The sequence below is a fragment of the Platalea leucorodia genome (genome assembly GCF_965183815.1).
Source record: "Platalea leucorodia genome assembly, chromosome: 7".
NCBI classification, from domain to species: Eukaryota; Metazoa; Chordata; class Aves; order Pelecaniformes; family Threskiornithidae; genus Platalea; species Platalea leucorodia.
The window spans coordinates 10,629,058-10,646,515 of record NC_138829.1 but is presented as its reverse complement, the minus strand read 5'-3'; the positions used below and the strand labels follow the sequence as shown (position 1 = coordinate 10,646,515).

The following is a 17,458-nucleotide window of genomic DNA, read 5'->3' as shown; positions in this document are numbered from 1 at the left end:
CCGCATGTGCCTCAGGCTGGTCTGCAAGCTTACACATTTCAAATTGCTTTTCCTAAGGACCTGGCGTCACATGCCTGGAGCTCGAGGACGTGTGTTACAGAAAAAGTCAAGCCTGGTGCACGGCTTGTGCACAGGGCAGGGGTCATGGGCGCCAGGCACTGTCTGTTCGCCTGTCGCACCAGGGAAACGGGCACGTAAATCTGTCCCTGTGACAGAGCTCCACGCGCCTCGCTTGTTTATTTGTCTCGCAGTGACGGTCCTGTGTTTTTTCAGGTCGGTGGGTGTGTGTATGCGCGGGTGTGCACGTGTGCCTCGCCAAAATGGTCTCGGGTGTCTCAGGCCGCCAGGACAGGGTATGTCTGTGCCTGTCAATGGGTGTGTGCCAGTTCAGTAACAACAGTCGTATGTATTTTAGGCTAGCGTCTGTGTCTGTCAAACGCAAAGTGCGCCTGCCCACGTTTCTCGGGCCAGCGGGTGGATGTTTGTGTCTCATGACCTGTGTGTCATGGAGAAGCTTGTGTGCCTGTCCTTCTCCCACTGTTACGTACCACAGGGTACCCTGAGGGTACCTGCACACGTGTCAAGCTACTCTGCGTGTGCAATTCTCTGGGTGTCTGACAGCAACAGTCCCAAATGCCTCAGAGCCACATCTGTCTTTCAGTGACTGTGGGCCGTGTTCCTCAGGCCAGCGTCTGTCTGTCTGTCTGTCTGGCAGTGACACAGGCTCACGCGCCTCGGGACTGTGTGTGCGTCTCACAGTGACACAGCCCCTGTGCCTAAGACCCAGAGACAGACTCAGGGTCTGTCTTGCTGTGACACCGTCACACACACCTCCACGGTGCTTGTGCATCTCCCGGTGACAGTCACACACCCGAGGACGGCATGTGTCCGTATGTCCCCGTGACACGGCCCCACGGGCCTCAGACTGCCGCGACAGCCACGCACCCCAGACCCGTGCGTTGTGTCTCTCCATCACGCAGCCGGGCACCTCAGACCCGTGTCAGAGTGACACAGCCGCACGCCTCAGACCAGCGCGTGAGCGTGCCTCACAGCGACACAGCCCCGCGTGACCCAGCCCAACATCTGTCTGTGTGTGTGTCTGTCTGTCTGCGCCGCAGGCCTGGCTGCCTCAGGGAAGCGTGTCTGAGGGTGGCACATGCCCACGTCCCTCTGAGGTGCCCTGGTCACACGCGTGCCTCAGGACCGTGTGGGCCTCACAGTGCCACAGCCCCAGTGCCCCGGAGTGTGCGTGTGAAGAGGCTGCGTGTGTGTGTGTGCACGCGTGTGAGGAGACTGTGAGGGGGCTGCCTGCGTGCGAGGAGCCTGCGCGCGTGTGTGTGCGTGTGTGAGGAGCCTGCGCGCGTGTGCGTGTGAGGGGACGGTGAGGAGCCCGCCCGCGTGTGCGGCCGCGGTGCGTGTGCGAGCGCGCCCGGCGGGGCAGCGGGAGCCGCACGTCAGCGCGCCGCGCGGGGCGGGCGGCGGCGGCGCCGTTAAAGGCCGGCGGCGGCGGCGCGGGGCGGGCAGCGCGCAGGGGCTGGGCTCGGCGCCGGAGGGAGGCAGAGCGAGGCGGCGGCTCCAGCCACGGCCACCCTCCCACCCGCTCAGCCACCCACCATGTCGGGCACCCGAGCGTCCAACGACCGCAGCAGCCACCCCGCCGGCGGGCTGAAGCGGGCTCGCAGCGAGCCGGGCGGTAACAAAGTGACGGTGGTGCTGGGGGCGCAGTGGGGGGACGAAGGCAAGGGCAAGGTGGTCGACCTGCTGGCCACCGAGTCGGACATTGTGTGCCGGTGCCAGGTGGGTGCCGGGCCGGGCCGGCTCTGCCCGCCGCTCCCCCGCCCTGCGTTTCCTGCTCTCCTCGGCCCCCGCTTTCCCCCCGCTCCCCTGGGCCCGGCGCCCGCCTTCCCTCGCGGGTCCCCGCTCCCTCGCTGCTCGCCCGTTTCCCCCTCCGCCTGCCTGCCTGCCTTTCTCTGCGGCCGCTCCTCGCTCCTGTCGGTTTTCTCCCTCCTCTCCCCGCTCCTTACTCCTCCTCCCCGTCCCCTCTCCCGCAGCGAGCGGTGGGACGCGAACGCGCCCCGGTGGGCAGCCATATGCCCCCCCACCCCCCCGACCCTCCCCGGCCGCGCCTCGAAATGCCACTCGGAAAGAAAAAGCCCTGAACTATAAATATAAATAGCTGACCCTTCACGATAAGCGACACAAGATCCCGAGGTGCCGGCAGGCGGGGGGGGACGGGGACCGGCTGCCCGGGGCGGGGCGGGCAGCGCTGCCGGCGGCCGCGGCCCGCTGCTGCCCGGGGCGGGGGGGCCGGGCCGGGCCGGCGTTGGGCCGCGGTCCGGGCGCTTCCCGGCGCTGGGTTCCCGTGGGAAGCAAAGCCCCGGAGCCTGGGGTGGGGTCAGCTGCTTGCGAGGATGTAACGGTGCCGGTCGCGGGGTTGGTGTCCCCGGGCTTGTTGCTCCTCCGGGAGGGGGGGGGGGTTGGGGAAACAAACAACAAACAACGTTATGAGCCGGCTTGAAGACCAGCAGCTAATAAACCTCATGAGTTTTGCTAAGTTTTACTGCAGAGGCTTTTTTGGATGGGCAGGTTGTGTTCCTTGCAAAGCGCCTGGAAGTTTATTCTAAAAATTTTTAAAAATGGCGCGTGAGTAAAATGGGGAAAACAACAAGTTATGTAAAAGAACAAGATTTAAACAGTGTGATGAAAACGGAACATCTTGCATGGCTTTGCTTAGATGTATTTTTTAATTTAATATAACGCAAGGATTCTTAAAACAATCTATTTGCCTAATGTAAACCAAATTAGACACAAATGTGATCCCAAATAATAGTAATAACTTTTAAAAGAACTGTTTTCAGACATTGATTATGAACATATTAGACCAATACAGCTAATAATCTGTTCAGTTGTAAACTATATGACTCCATGAATAAGTAGTCAGCTTAGTCCGACTCAATTAGTATGTACCATGAAATTTATTTCGCTTTAAAATGCATGATACCTACTGAAAAGCTACAGATATCCTTGAAGCTGAGATGATAAATCCAAGGACGTTTGTGTAATTCAGTATATTATGTAAATAAATGTTGTCATGTGAGTTAGATATTTAGAAGGTGGAGGAAGTATTTTCAATTGGGACATTAAACTCCCAAGATCTTGAGTCACCTTGGGGAAAGGTTTCCGTGCAAAAGTTAGCTAATGAATATGTATTATCAGGACTATAGCTACTTTTCCATCTTTATTTCATACTCCCTTCCCCCCCCCCCCCAAGCTGTTGCTAGGAATTTAAACACAGGTCTCATAATTGCTTTGGTGAGAAAACAAAATTTAAAGGTTTTAGCTGAGGAGGAGCATTTCACATAAGCCCCAGTCAAACACTGCTTTCTCATGGGTTTACTGTTGTTAGTGCAAGAAATCATATTGGTTCTTTTCAGACTTGCTTTTGAGGGATGCCCTGAGGCTGCTTTCAAGATGGATTTGCTGTCCATCCAGAGAACTAATTTGCAAGCATGGCCCCCAGGTGCAGCCCCAGAACACCCTTTGAAGGATACAGGACTCTGCGTGCGTGAGCATGCCGAAGGGTTAGTGTGTTAACAACAGTCTAGATGGCTTAGATGGCTTAATACGCTGCTGGGCACATCTAGATCATCTTTCTGTAGCCTGATGATGAGACCAGGATGGATGGAAGGCAGGTGGATCTAGAGGGGCTCTGGACTCTTTTCAGAATAGCGTTCACTGATACGCGTGCGCGCACACACGCACGCGCGCACACACACACACACACTACGTGTATGAGACTGCAGTAGGATTACTAATATGCTGATTTAATGGAATTGTCTTCAGGATGAGGATTTAGGGAAGAATATAGAACATTTGAAAGAGAAAATATGAGTAATGATTTACTTTTGAGTAGCAAAAATTGTATGACTGAAGTGAGAAATGGGGGGGGGTTAATAGTTAAGTAGGTTTTTTGCATATTTAGCAATTTTGAGGATGCTTTTTAAAAAGATGCCATTTTAATAATTTGAGATTTCATACTTTCAAAGCTAATCATGCAAGTAGATAATGGTGTATGATTTTTACCTCTGTTAGAACTCAGATGGGACTGTTAAGGTTTAGTAAAGATGTGCACATACCTTAAGCACGTGAACAGCCCTGATGAGTTCTCTCAGTGTGATAGTGGTAGGTCATTAACTTATAGGCGTAATCAGTTTGAGAGGGACTTCGTTAATGCTGCGTACCACCATGAAAAACGTCGGCGTTTGGACCAGAATCTTGCTTGCTTCGCATTCCTCCTAGAAACTAAGAAAAACTTTTAGTGCGATAGCACTTGTGTACTGGAAGAGATTGCTTAAACAACAAACATGGAAGGTCTCCCTTATTAGAGACTTTAGAGAAAATGTCAGAAAAAGTTCCATCAGGATTTTTTTTGTGTTTTAGAATATGATGATTGACAAGGTTGTTTCCTGTCCACTCCATTTTCTGAGACATTGACGGAAACGGTGTTCAACAGCTTGTTCTAGTCCTCAGCGAAATGAAAGTAGGGAAAGCTAGAAAATGAATGTGTGAAAGGGGGATGTTTATGTCTTTTAAAACAATGTCTCAACTAGATTAATTCTTCATCATGGTAGCATATTCTTCGAGCTAACATTTTGAAAAAGGTGGTGTTTCCCCCCCACCCCCACCCCGTCTGAACAGGAATTTCAATTCAGGGCCAAATTGAGTTTGAAGAGCTTTCTCAAAATAGTAGTTCCCCAATATTTCTATGAAAGGAAATAATTTTCATTAAATGTTTCTCAAGTATTTTTAGTGTGTTGATTTCTTGAGGAAAAAGTCTGTGACAGCTAGATTGCTACAGAGGAAATGAAATGATATTTCCTGGGATACTGGAAAGAAAGGCAAGCAGGCAAGTGGGAAGAGGAAGTCCTTCACAGGCACAAGGGAGGCTTCAAAATATGTTAAATAAAAATATGTTCAATTAAAACCCCGGCCTCTTTAATTATCCTGAGCTTTCAGAATTCAATTTCACATGAATTGAAGGGTTTCAATTTGTTGATGATGTTGCTTCAGCCTTTCTCAGTACTTCGGTTATACACAGTCTAAGTCCAAATGAATTAGGTACACACCATAATTCACTTAATTTTTCACATTAGTGACACCGAAATATGTGACAATTTAAATATGAAATCTTAGTTCACCTGAAGTAATTGATTTCATTTCACTGGTATACTCGAAGCATTCTTTGTGAAAGAGGACGGTTCAATAAGGGTAAAGGATCTCTGGATATTCTCGTAGATGATGCTGAACAAAACTTTTCACATGCTGCTTTCATTAAAATACGAGATACATGGGCACACATACCCATATAAACAAGCAGAAAAGGTATTTCTTAGTAAATTAATAACGAGGCAGTTTAGGGCTGTTAAGGAACTAGGTAGGTTTGTCTAAGTTCGGGTTATTAGTCGACGGCAAGCTGAACATGAGCCAACAGCGTGCCCTGGCAGCCAGGAGGGCCAGCCGTGTCCTGGGGTCCATCAAGCACTGTGTTGCCAGCCGGTCGCGGGGGGTGATTGTCCCGCTCTGCTCCGCACTGGTGCGGCCTCACCTTGAGCGCGGTGTGCAGTTTTGGGTGCCACAGTACAAAAAGGATATGGAGCTACTAGAGAGTGTCCAGAGGACAGACACAAAGACGGTGAAGGGTTTAGAGGGGAAGCCGTACGAGGAGTGGCTGAAGTCACTCGGTCCGTTCAGCCTGGAGAAGAGGAGACTGAGGGGAGACCTCATCGCGGTCTACAGCTTCCTCACAAGGGAAGGACGAGGGGCAGGCGCTGATCTCTTCTCCCTGGCGACCAGTGACAGGACCCGAGGGAACATCAGGAAGATATGCCGGGGGGGTTAGGTTGGACATTAGGAAAGGCTTCTTCACCCAGAGAGCGGTGGAGCACTGGAACAGCCTCCCCTGGGATGTAGTCACGGCGCCAAGCCTGACAACATTCAAGAAGCAATTGGACAACGCCTTCAGACACGTGGTGTGAATTTTGGGGTTGTCCTATGCAGGGACAGGAGTTGGACTCGATGATCCTTGTGGGTCTCTTCCAACTCAGGTCATTCTGTGATTCTATATTAATGGAGAACATCAAGAACATTTTTCCTCTCAACTGCTCTTTCAGCAAGCAAAGGCATTCAGAAGCAGAATGATAGAATCTAATACTTCTTTCTTATTGTGGCCTCCTGGGGCATAGAACTGTCACGTTATGCTGTGCAATACTTTTAATCCCTGGTATATTTTCAGGGAAGGGTACAATCAAAGAGTTCAACTGCAAATGTTTCATTATGATGTTTCCTTTAAAAACAGGCTTCGTGCGTTATTTTAAAGCTTTTAGCTGATAGAATATCAGACATAGAGGGAAGTTCACTTTTTACCTGGCCTCTTAGCATGTTGTCATAGAACAAGAAGTCCTAATGTAAGCTTAAGTAATTTGGATACGTCTAACATCCTAATGAAGAGAGGTTTGGCATCTTTCATAACATGGCTTCAGATGGTGATTTCTTCAGTGGCAGCTCTCATGCCAGCTGTGTTTCTCACATCACCTCACATGTTGTTGTGTGGCTGCCTTCAAAACTAGAGCTTGTGGCTGGTTGTGCCTACCTGGGTTTTAATTAGATAATTTCTCAGATCTGTTTTGGAGCATGATCAAACAAATAGTCAACTCTCACAGCTACCGAGGTGATGTGCCTCCAGAGGCACCACTTAAACGAGATCTATTCCCCAGAAGTCATATATAGAACTGCTGTAGTAAGTTCAGAGTTAACTGACGACAGCTGGTAGTCATACAGTTCTAGCTGTTTCCTTAAGCTGAGACTATGTAAGGTACACTTATAATAATAACTTTTCACTGAACATATTTACTGTACAGTTCTGTGTGGGTGTGAATGGAAAAGGAAATAGCGTGCGTTGTCGTATATGGCAGGAGAAGTACCATGCATCTTTGCTAATAATGGTAAATTGCTCATGAGATGCTTTCTCTTCTATAATTTAGGTGTGTGCCAAGAATGTCTAAGAATTCCTGTTGTAATGGAGAGGAAACAATTCTTCCTTTCCTCACTGTTTTCTTGTGCAATAAATTGTTTTTCAACAAATCATCCAAAAGCACTGTATGAAAATGCCCCCTAAACAATTTGATTAAAAATTTGAAGGAGAGGAAAGAGAAAAAGATTTCCCAAAAGCTCAATATGAAAGATATAAAAAATATTGCTGGTAAATTACTAGAGCCCCTGTCATAATAAGGGAATTTAACCGGTTATCTTGCAGTGGGTTTGATCTCAGTTACTGAATAGATGGGTAAAACAGTTGCAGCACAAATGCATGTCTTCATACTGAAACCAGTGACAATGATTCAGCAACGGGGACAAGTCCAAGCCAGTTTTTAAGATTTTTCAAGCCTTCATTTGTCACTGCTGTTCCAGTGATGCCCATGACAATGCTGGATGTGTCGGACCTGTGACACTTCTGCCTTCTGGAATTCTGGAAACAATCTGCCTGATGTTATCAGCGTTCCCTTAAGAACTGGCATTGAAGAAACAACACCAAATTGCAAGAATGTGATTGCAATAAGAAGAGCTGTTACTAGATTTCTTAAGCTTCTCATATGAACGTGCTTTTATTTTTCACTAAATCCGCAGTGACTTTTTAAAACATTTCCTCTGTCCAAGTCAGTATGCTTTCAAGTTAAGAATTGCTTTCGTTTTAAAAAGGGATCATCTGATCTTTTGAGACAGATGGACAAAAATTATAGTTGATGTTAATACTGAAGAAAAGCTGAGGAGGTTGAAAAAGGTACCAGAAAAACTTGCTCTTAAGGTCTGTTGTGGTTGAGTAGTTCGCAGTCATTCGGACTGAAGAGATTTAACCAAGTCATACACCAAGGACATTGAGTGGCTAGTTTTCTCGACGTAGCAGATGTTAACGAATAAGATCGAGAGGGGCTAACCAGTAAGAAAAGCCCAGCAACGGTTTGGGTTTGAGATACCATTGCAACATTAGAGAAATCTAGGAAAGGGTGAAGGGACGTGCCCAACACGATACAAATAACTGTTGCATATTATTGCTGGTTTCCTTATTTCCTTGTTCTAGTGTTTTAATGAATGCAAAGTAAATACCATGTATTAGGAATGGTACTTTGAGGAATGCAAAGGAATATACTGTGGGCAAGTGGTCGAATAATAAAAACCAAACGTGGCAGAAATGCCAGAGGAGTTTTTCTCAGCGGTTGAGGCGCGGGACAGGGCGGTTTCCTTTGTTCCTCTGTTGTGCTGCTGACACGGCAGGGCAAAGCAGCCGCGCGTTGTTGTGGCCGTCCCTATTGATCAGGGGCCGCTGGAGCTGTCTGCAACGGGGATTAAATCAGGGCAGTTTTATGTGATGATCATGTGAAGTTACAGGGGCTTGTTGGCTACTGTTTTTCTCTGTGTGTATCATGTGTTGCTCTCCTTTCAGTGAGATTTAACCCTGATATTTAGTATAATTTCTCCCTACAGGATACAGTAGCATGTAAAGACTTTAATCTCCTAATGATTTAGTGCTTGATGATCTTCATTGAAGAGATTGATGACCTTGGAGTCATGAGTGTGCAGTGACTGCACGACTGTGTTTTTGATTTCTCTAGTTGGGAAGGTTGATAATCCCGTTTGGACATACACGTACATTCATACAGGCATATTTCTTTCTAAGTAATGTTTTGCAAGATTCCCTGCAAAAAAAGCAAGTAGGTTTTATTTTGCTATTCAACACAGGAGAGCGTTCATTAAGTGCGAGTGGTTTCCTTAGCTATAATAAAGAAGTCTATCCTTTCAAAATTGAAACTTTTTTGGTAGCAATCTGTCACTTATAATGTCACTCGTAATGTCACTTTGGTATTTTATCCAAATTTTATTTTTCATTTTGCTTATAAATACTTACATGCTACACTGTATCATTTTAGGCTTTAGAACAACACGGTAACATTGCTATTTTAAACTAACCTCTCCTTTGGGCATCAGCGAGATCATCTCAGGACCACCAGGATTATAAATACTGTATGAGAAGGTCAGGTTTAAAGTTTCCAGATCTCCATAAGAAAGCAAGCTTAATTTTCAATCCCTTTTTTAAAGCCTGATAAATTTATTATCCTCTACAAGCATCAAAAGAAAGCAGCTGAAAATTAAGCTGAAATGACATCTGTTCTCTTTCATTCCTGTTGTAACTCACTAGCTGTTGTTAACTTGTTTACAGATATAAGAAAAGTTATGCTCATATCCTTGGATCATATTACTTCCCACAGGGACATGACTACACTTCTTCAGAAGAGAGGACTACAGATGAGCAGACATGCCTAGGTTTTTCATGTTTGATTTCCTTTATTTGAGGATTCTGCTAACATTAGTCAGAATGCTTTTTCCAATATAGCATTTTCTATCAATATGCCTCGAATTTGTTATTTTCTTTACATCTTCTGCTGGATTTAAGTGTGTGTTTTGTTGTAGTGGTCTGTTGTAGTAGATTGTTTTTACGTGGTTTGACAAAACTGTAAATTCAGTTTGAGAGAAAATAACTGGAGTTTAAGAGTGTCTAGTTTGCCTACACTGACTGCTATTTAAAACCTGAGCTGAATTAGACCTGGCTTTTCCAGTTGCATTTTTCAGATACTTAGGAAGACCAAGGTATCCATATAAGTTAGGGTCACTTTTCTTTTGCAATAAAGGAAAGATACTACATTATTAGTGCAAAACATGATATAAGCTTCAGGTTTTGATATTTCCACTAGAAATAATAATATATATTTCTTTAAAAGGTCAAAAGTTTTGCTCAGCTCTTCTCAAGAGTGTTTGTGTTTATAATCATACTAATGATCTCATTAGGCTTTAGAAGGTCTCCTTCTGTGGGAATTCAGGAATTTTTGAAGAGATCACTATTTTAATTGGGAAGGTGGGGTCCTGTGGCTTTTGTTCATTCTATGAGACAGAAGGGGCAGAGCAGGAACACACTTCAACAGATGCAGAAATCGGACATAGCAGTTCTGCGCAGAGTTGTTTTTACTTGAGACTGTTATTGCAAACATATTCTTTGGGAAGAAGAGCAAGGCAAACTAGATTTGGCTGCTGATGATTGGTGTCGGGAGATAACACTTACTACTCACTCCAGCTCTTTGTTACCACTGCAGCTTTAAAAATCATGGCTCCCTCAGTTCTTCTGGTCTAAGCATACTTCTGATTATTCCCTAACCCAGCTCTTCCCCAATGGCTTGGGTTAAAAAAAAAAAAAGTTATGATCCACTTCTTGGAACTGAGTTGAGGTGAGTTGGGTGCTATCAGACAATAGTTTAACTGGAAAAATTAGCAAGAAGAAACTTCCAGTAAAAGAAACTATAGCAAGCGCCTATGGTAGCAACCTCCCAACAGGAACGTGCAGCACTTTCAGTCATCTGACAAAAGCTTTCACACAGAGGTGGTTTTGTGACATTGCGCCTAAGGGTCTGAGTGTTCAAAGCACTTAATGCATTGCATTTGTCTGTGTTGGATTTTTTTTTTTAAAACCAATGATGTTTTGCAATGGTGTAAATCAAGAGAAATACCATGAAAGGCAATGGATTTATATTATTATAAAGTTCATGTCAAAGCCAGTTATGCTGGTAACACTTATTAGCTACATTTATTCAAATTAGTTCCAGGCAGTTGCTAATGTAAGTTAGAAATAGCCATCGTTAATTAAATTGTAAAGAGAAAGAAGAAATAATTTATGTAACAATGCTCCTTGTTTATTCAGAATCATACATGAAATGCTGTAAGTGGAAGAAAATCACTCAATACAGATAAGAAAACTGAAGTATTTTATAGTCTGTTTCATAGTATGATGAGAGGTGTTTGGCCTGCAGATGCAGTTGAATTTCAGAAAGTGTTTTGCTTCATGGATGGATGGAATTAGTAGGGCTGGGACACTTACAATGAAAAGAGAGAGACAGGAATCATAGCATTTGTTTTCAGATGCAGACTTCCCAAACTGCTGGTTTGTAGCTGGTATTCCAATTCATAGATTATAAATTCATAGATTATAATGCCAGAGGGGATCATCTTGTAATCTTGTCCGAGTACCAAGGACACAGCATTCTAGTAGCAGTTGCACCACTGTGAAAAGAAGTAATATAATCTCTCTGCTCCTACTTGATATTCCCATTTATACATGTGAGGTTTGCCTTAGGCATATCAGCCAGTACTGACACTCTGTCCAGACACCTCCACATGCTTTCTAGCACAGATATCTCCCATCCAAAGTTTGGCCTACCTTTTTGTTTCTAATTCATTTATTCGAAACCTGGTCATGACCATTTATACGTTCACCGCCTATACCAATTGGCTGAGGAGCTCAGACTGCCGCGCACTGCTGGTGCACCACTCAAACACTGCTCCCACATATGCAGAATGAAATCTCTTGCACGCTACCTGGCTGGCAAGAGCAGGCAGAAACACATCGGAGCATCAGGACACGCTTCATTCGTATTCAAACATGTATCATAAGGCTAGCTGGGAGGAAGGAGTTCCTGCTGCAGGTACTGAACAGCCTCACTGCTGCTCTGAATAGAAATTCTGTTTCTAACTTGGGATGTTTCAGCTACAGAGAATAGAAGAGATGATTTTAAAAAAAGACTCAAAACAATACAGAACAAAACATCAGCCTTGAAATGGCTGAGCACTTTGGAAGGTGGATTTGTTTCTTTATCTTTTTTGTAAGTTCTACTAACAAGATAAAGACTCTGTGTTCTCCTCTGCCAACCTGTTCATTATAATTATTAATTCCCTGAAAGATAGTATTTATACAAGCGCATACAGTTGTTAACACTGGTAAAATGGAATAGCTTCTCAATTTAGTGTATTATGCAGTGCTTGTGTTCACATGCTGTAGAATAGTAATCAAAGTACATCACTTCAGTGCAAGAATCCAATATCACAAATAGATCAGCACATAAAAAGCTTGGAAAAGTATTTTCTTTTTAAATAATGTACTTGAAAAAAACATTTGGATGTTTTATAAGGCAGCTTAAGTTCCTTTAGCTTCTTCTGGTACTGGGACAACATGTAACTTTACACTTTGATTATTAGAAGTCTGAAAATATAGATTAAAATCTTCCAGGAAAAAAAAAAATCTCATTTTTATTTGAATTTAACTTTAACATCCTTTAAAAATAATTAAAAATTCTCCAACAATGAAACCTTACCATGTAGGATTACTCTGCTCTGAAAATAATGCCTAGTGTGTTTCCTGTTGTTTCACTCTTGAAAACAACATGCTGCAACTCTTTCCATTAACTTAAAGTCTGTTTTCCAGCCTCTAATAACAGGCATTTTATGTTGTTGAATTTAAACCACATTGCTGGTGGTCTGCTAGATTTTAGAAGAAAGGGGGTATAGATTGAAGCACCACAAGGTAACAGAGCATTCCTTAGGCAAAATATATTGAAGTTATACATATTTAATGCTGTTAATGGAGCCTCAACTTCTAGCACTTTCAAAGTTAATAAAAACTGATTTGTTAAGCAATGTAGGTACTTTGAAAAGGCTGAATACTAATTTTCCACTGCAGGCTATGAATGACTTCAATGAAAGTTATTTTTTTTTAGGTGCCTGATTTAAATGTGAAGAACTTTAACACCTACCAAATACTGTAAGAAACAAGCATTTATCCGCTCTGAAACTTTCATATAGCTGATAGGAAGAACAACAGCCATGGCTGCACAGTCAAAAAGTATCGCTGTACCTAATCAGTGCCTCAAAGGAAGGATTTTTGTGTGCTCTCTGGAAATGAACTTCCTAAATGATATTTAGGTCTTTTTATTACTACAGTAAGATGTATGTCATGTTGTCTTCGGCATGCTTAATACTTTCTAGTTCTCGAGTCCCACTTCATTGTTGCAGTTTGCTGTAATTGATAGCCCCAATCACCTGCACCTGGTAGGTTTCCCGCATTCGGTACAGTTTTAAGAGTCACTAGAGATTAAAGTGGCTTAACAGAAGGCGCACAAGTGCTACAGAACATGCCGGAGTCACTGCAGGAGCAGTAAGGAAGGTTTCAGGTTGAAGTGGATGCTATGTTCCAGACACTGCTGTCACCCCAGTTGCACTCAGCCTTTTGGAGCTTCAGCAGCTCCCCTAATGGTTCCTTCTTCGGAATGGAACTTCCCACACCAGAGTAGTTTAATGGGAATGCCCAGGCTTCCTAGATTTTGGAAGTGAATGCTAATTGTTATTTCTGGTCATACCATCACTTTCCAATACAGATGATGCCAAAGTGGCGCTGGTGATTAATCTGTCAGAAGTTGTTGCCTTAACATTCCCTTAGCTAGAGAAGTTTTTGAAGAACCACAAAAGAAGGCAGATACCATCTCTAGAGACCTAGGAAAGTGCAAATGATGAGAGATAAATAAAATTCAGGTGAGATCAGTGGTGCACAGCAGAGATTCTCTGAGCTTGGTCTGGATATTCAATGGACACTCATCATGCAGAGCTGCATTTGAAGCAAGGGCCAAGAAGAAAAAACAAAGATTTCTTGGTCCAAGTGGAAGCATCCTGAGGGTCCAGAGAATACTGTCACTAGGTGTGTCAGTGTTGACACCACTTTAATGAAATACCATTTGAGGAGAAGAAGGGAGCTTACGTGGTTGCAGTGTACCATGCACCTTCAGTCATGTAATCTCCAGCTTAAGCCCATACAAGCTTTTAGGTTTCCTTTATACTTCGTTAGCAAAAGAAATGGCTCATATAGACCCTATATTGACTCTTAGAACTCAAGTAAAATTAGAAGAGGAGTAGATATCTTTAATATCTGAGCCATTAGACTGCCAACATGCTGTTAAAATATCTCTGAAACTGAACATGAGAAATCACTGAGATGACCAGATAATAAATAGAAAGTATCTCATCAGACCAGGGATATGTTTTGCAAGTTAGATCATGTCTGTTGGTCAAGTCAGTGCTCTGCTACCACTTCAATTATATTTGTAAAAATGTAATTAATTGAGCTGTAAAAATATACTCGGAAGAGACTTGTTTAGGAAACACAGACCAACATGAGCAGTGCACAAAACAGTTCCAGAGCTGTCAACATTAGCTTTAGATTAGAGAAGTGCTGTTTTATAAGGTCTGTCACTGAATTCTTGGTTTATATTACTTGTCCAGAGGGACTGAAAGTGGATTCAGAGATTTTGGCCATTAAAGGATGTATCATATCTGCTGATGTTCCTGTGCTTCAGCATTTTTTTATGTATGCCAGCTTTCACAGCTGATTGATTAGTGTCCATTTTTAAGCATTTGCTAAAGAAAGAAACAGCATTTGTCTGTGTATCAGTAGTTCAGGAAAATTGCCAAAATCATAAACTATCTTTCATAAATATTCTCATACTGCTCTATCCCTCCTTCTAAAATTTTAGGGTACAAGAAAACACTTCAGACTATAATTCAGGAGTGCTGTTATCTCAGATTGAGAGTCCTCGAGCCTGATTTCATTTGTTCATGTTGATTAAGGAAAGCAGACTATAACCATACTGTTAGTGACAACAAATACTTTTGAAGGAGTCTGGTTCCCCATTTTCTTGGGAAACGTGAAAATTGTTGTTTGTAGTAGATATTAAATCAGCGTTAAACGATGGAGTTCATTCTTTTTAAAGTTTCCATCTTGCCATCGTCTATAGGCAAGCAAAAAAGGAAAGCTGATGGTTTCAGAAGAAGTTACTAGCTTCTTTCTCAAGCCTGATACCACTATAATAAAATAAGCTAGTGTTTCAACCAGTGCAATCCGTCCAGTCTCAGACCTCTTAAATATCACGTAAATGAGTCTCCTGCATGATTTATTAGCCTGCTAGATAGTTCAGTACCTTTAACTAGATCCAGGTTTCTACTACTGGCTTATTATGTCTGGGGGCAAGCTAAATACCCAGGACGGTTCTGCTTTCTTCAGGATTCTCCAGACAAGTTATAACTGTGCATTAGCAAGACGCTTCGGAGTCCTTCCCAGCCCAAAGATGAGCTACCCAGCAGTTTGCTAAATCAAATGAAATTTTGCTCGTACCAATTTTTCTGTCAGAACTCATACTCGGCTCTCCCTTAGCAGGTTATCTTTTTAAACTTCATTATTGAGCTCACATCTTCCAAAACATAGAATTGCTTTTGTTGTATTTAAAGGCATATTTCTTAATGTTTCCCTCCATCCTACTGCTTAAAAAAGAATTTGAAATTTTTTTATAACCTGTATCTTTTATTTTTTTTAATATTGTGTTTCAGTGTATATCCACAATTTGAAAGGAATGAGTTGCTATTTTCCTGTATATTACATGCAAACAAATCGGCAAACAAGTAAACAAAAACTCAGGAAGAAGGTGTGTTATATTGATTGTTATAAAGGACTACTCTTTCTCAGAGGTTTCATGTAACAGCTCCACTCATTCAGCCAACACTCTTCATTATTTGCAAATTACCAGTCACAGTCTCAGTTCTCCTTCCAGTAGATGCCCTCATTCCAGACACTTCTATGTCAGTCAGACCTCGTATCAAACCCCTGAACATTTGTCATCATTTTGGAAAATGGAAGCCCTGTAGCATCAGAGCAGACAAGCAGTCAGATTTCCCAACCTTATCAGTAGGACAAAAAGTTGTATCACCATAGAACAGCAACAGACATTAAGCCTGTTGAGAAAACTGGACATTTACTTTTCAAAACTTTGCTGCTTCAGTTCACATCAACTCATGACCTTGATTTACTCTTCCCAAGTTTGTTGTTGTCTCATCATCCTCTTTTAAAGCCTTTTGGGAAAAATCAGTTTCTTGAGGGAAATACCAGTTTCCATTCTCAGGTCTGGTAGATGGTCGTATAAGGTATGAATTGTAGTAGATTCCGTAGGCGTGATTGTGTTAACTGGGAAGATCGTCCCTTGGCAGGGAGATTCTGTGAAGCTGCAAAGGCTGCACATGCTCCCAACCCTGTACAGACTTTCTGTCTTGAACACCTAGAGATGGAGTAGCTGTTTGTGGGCGGGCAGGCAGGAGGAGCTTCCGTTCAAAAGGAAAAATTGGGCATTATAAGCTTAACTCTAAAGAGATGACCATGCACAGAAGATGCCCAAAAAGGATGGGCTCGTCTAGGCATGTCAGAGATGGGACTTCGTGGGTGATAGTTCAATCCAGTTTTGTTCCCAGAAACCTTCAGTTCTCTTCTAGCTTCTGCCACCACTCCCGTATTTACTCTTGCTCTGCCCCAGTCCTGCCTCGACTCCGTGGTATCATTCTGCTCCCTAATTCTACACAGTCCTGCTGAAACCCTTCAGCCCCCTTTTTACAATACTACAGCATCTCAAGAAACTATAAGGTGGAGAAAGCAGCGACCTAAGACATGAATGTATAAATAAAAAAAGACAATCTCGTCAAATCTGCTGAGAGTTTAGAGTGGAGACCATTAATCTTCTGGTGTTTCTTTTTTTTGCAGGGTGGGAATAACGCAGGCCATACTGTGGTTGTTGATGGGAAAGAATATGATTTTCACCTATTTCCTAGTGGCATCATTAATCCAAAGGCAATTTCTTTTATTGGTAAGACGATTTTGGAACTTATTAAATAAAATGACATTACATGGTGGGTAGCTGCCAACTATAGTTTATAGTAGCAAACAAAGAAAAATGTGTAGGTGACTGTCAGTCAGCTTCAGCTGTTTGTCTTTTATTTCGCTGCTGCTTTAACATGAACAGTTATTCTATGTTCCATGCCAGTTTAGTGTCTGCTACTAGAAAACTGAAAGTAAGAACCCCCTCTTTCTGTCATGTTGCTCTTTCTTATACTTTATGGTACAAGTTTGGATCCCACCCTCTACTTGCACACTCTTTTTATACTTTCAGAAATATAAATGCTATTCTTTAAGGACACAAACCCCAGCACTTAGGCTAAATAAATAATATCATTTATCTCTGGTATCTCTTTACTGACTTTCCAGAAATAGGCCCCAGGATACAGGGCTCTGCTTGGAAGGTCATCATCCAGTCTCCTTTTTGTTCACATTACCAACTGTTTAAGGTGATGTTGTATTTCACTGTAAAGATATTCAATGCAAATAGCATCGCAAAAAAGTTTGCATTGCTTACTGGACATTAAACTCATAGTTAAGTGATAGGTAAACTTAAGCCTTTTATTTATCCAAAATTATGATTCTTTCTGCTAGAAAAAAATGCATACAGACTGTGCAAGAAATGAGTGCAAGTTTTAGTGAGTCACGGAACTGTAGTTATACTTTTGTTCCATTTGATAATTTCCAAGTGGATGTTTGAAATATATGAAACCTATTTTTTCTCTCTGCTAAACACGATGTATTGTCTTACTTTCCACTTTACTCCCTTGTCAGTTAGTAAAGACTATAACTTAAGTTATCCTAAATTTAGGCTGAGTCAGG

General features: G+C 43.0%; 1 protein-coding gene across 1 annotated transcript in view; it reads left to right on the top strand.

Moving 5' to 3' along the window:
• The first annotated feature begins 1,545 nt into the window (after window positions 1-1,545).
• The window catches only part of ADSS1 (adenylosuccinate synthase 1), a 31,487-nt gene continuing 15,574 nt past the window's right edge, over window positions 1,546-17,458 (top strand). Inside the window, exons 1-2 of the mRNA XM_082318505.1 lie at window positions 1,546-1,797; window positions 16,505-16,607. Of these exons, the coding sequence (XP_082174631.1) occupies window positions 1,615-1,797; window positions 16,505-16,607 (286 nt within the window). The 5' untranslated portion in view covers window positions 1,546-1,614. The remainder of the gene's footprint in view (window positions 1,798-16,504; window positions 16,608-17,458) is intronic.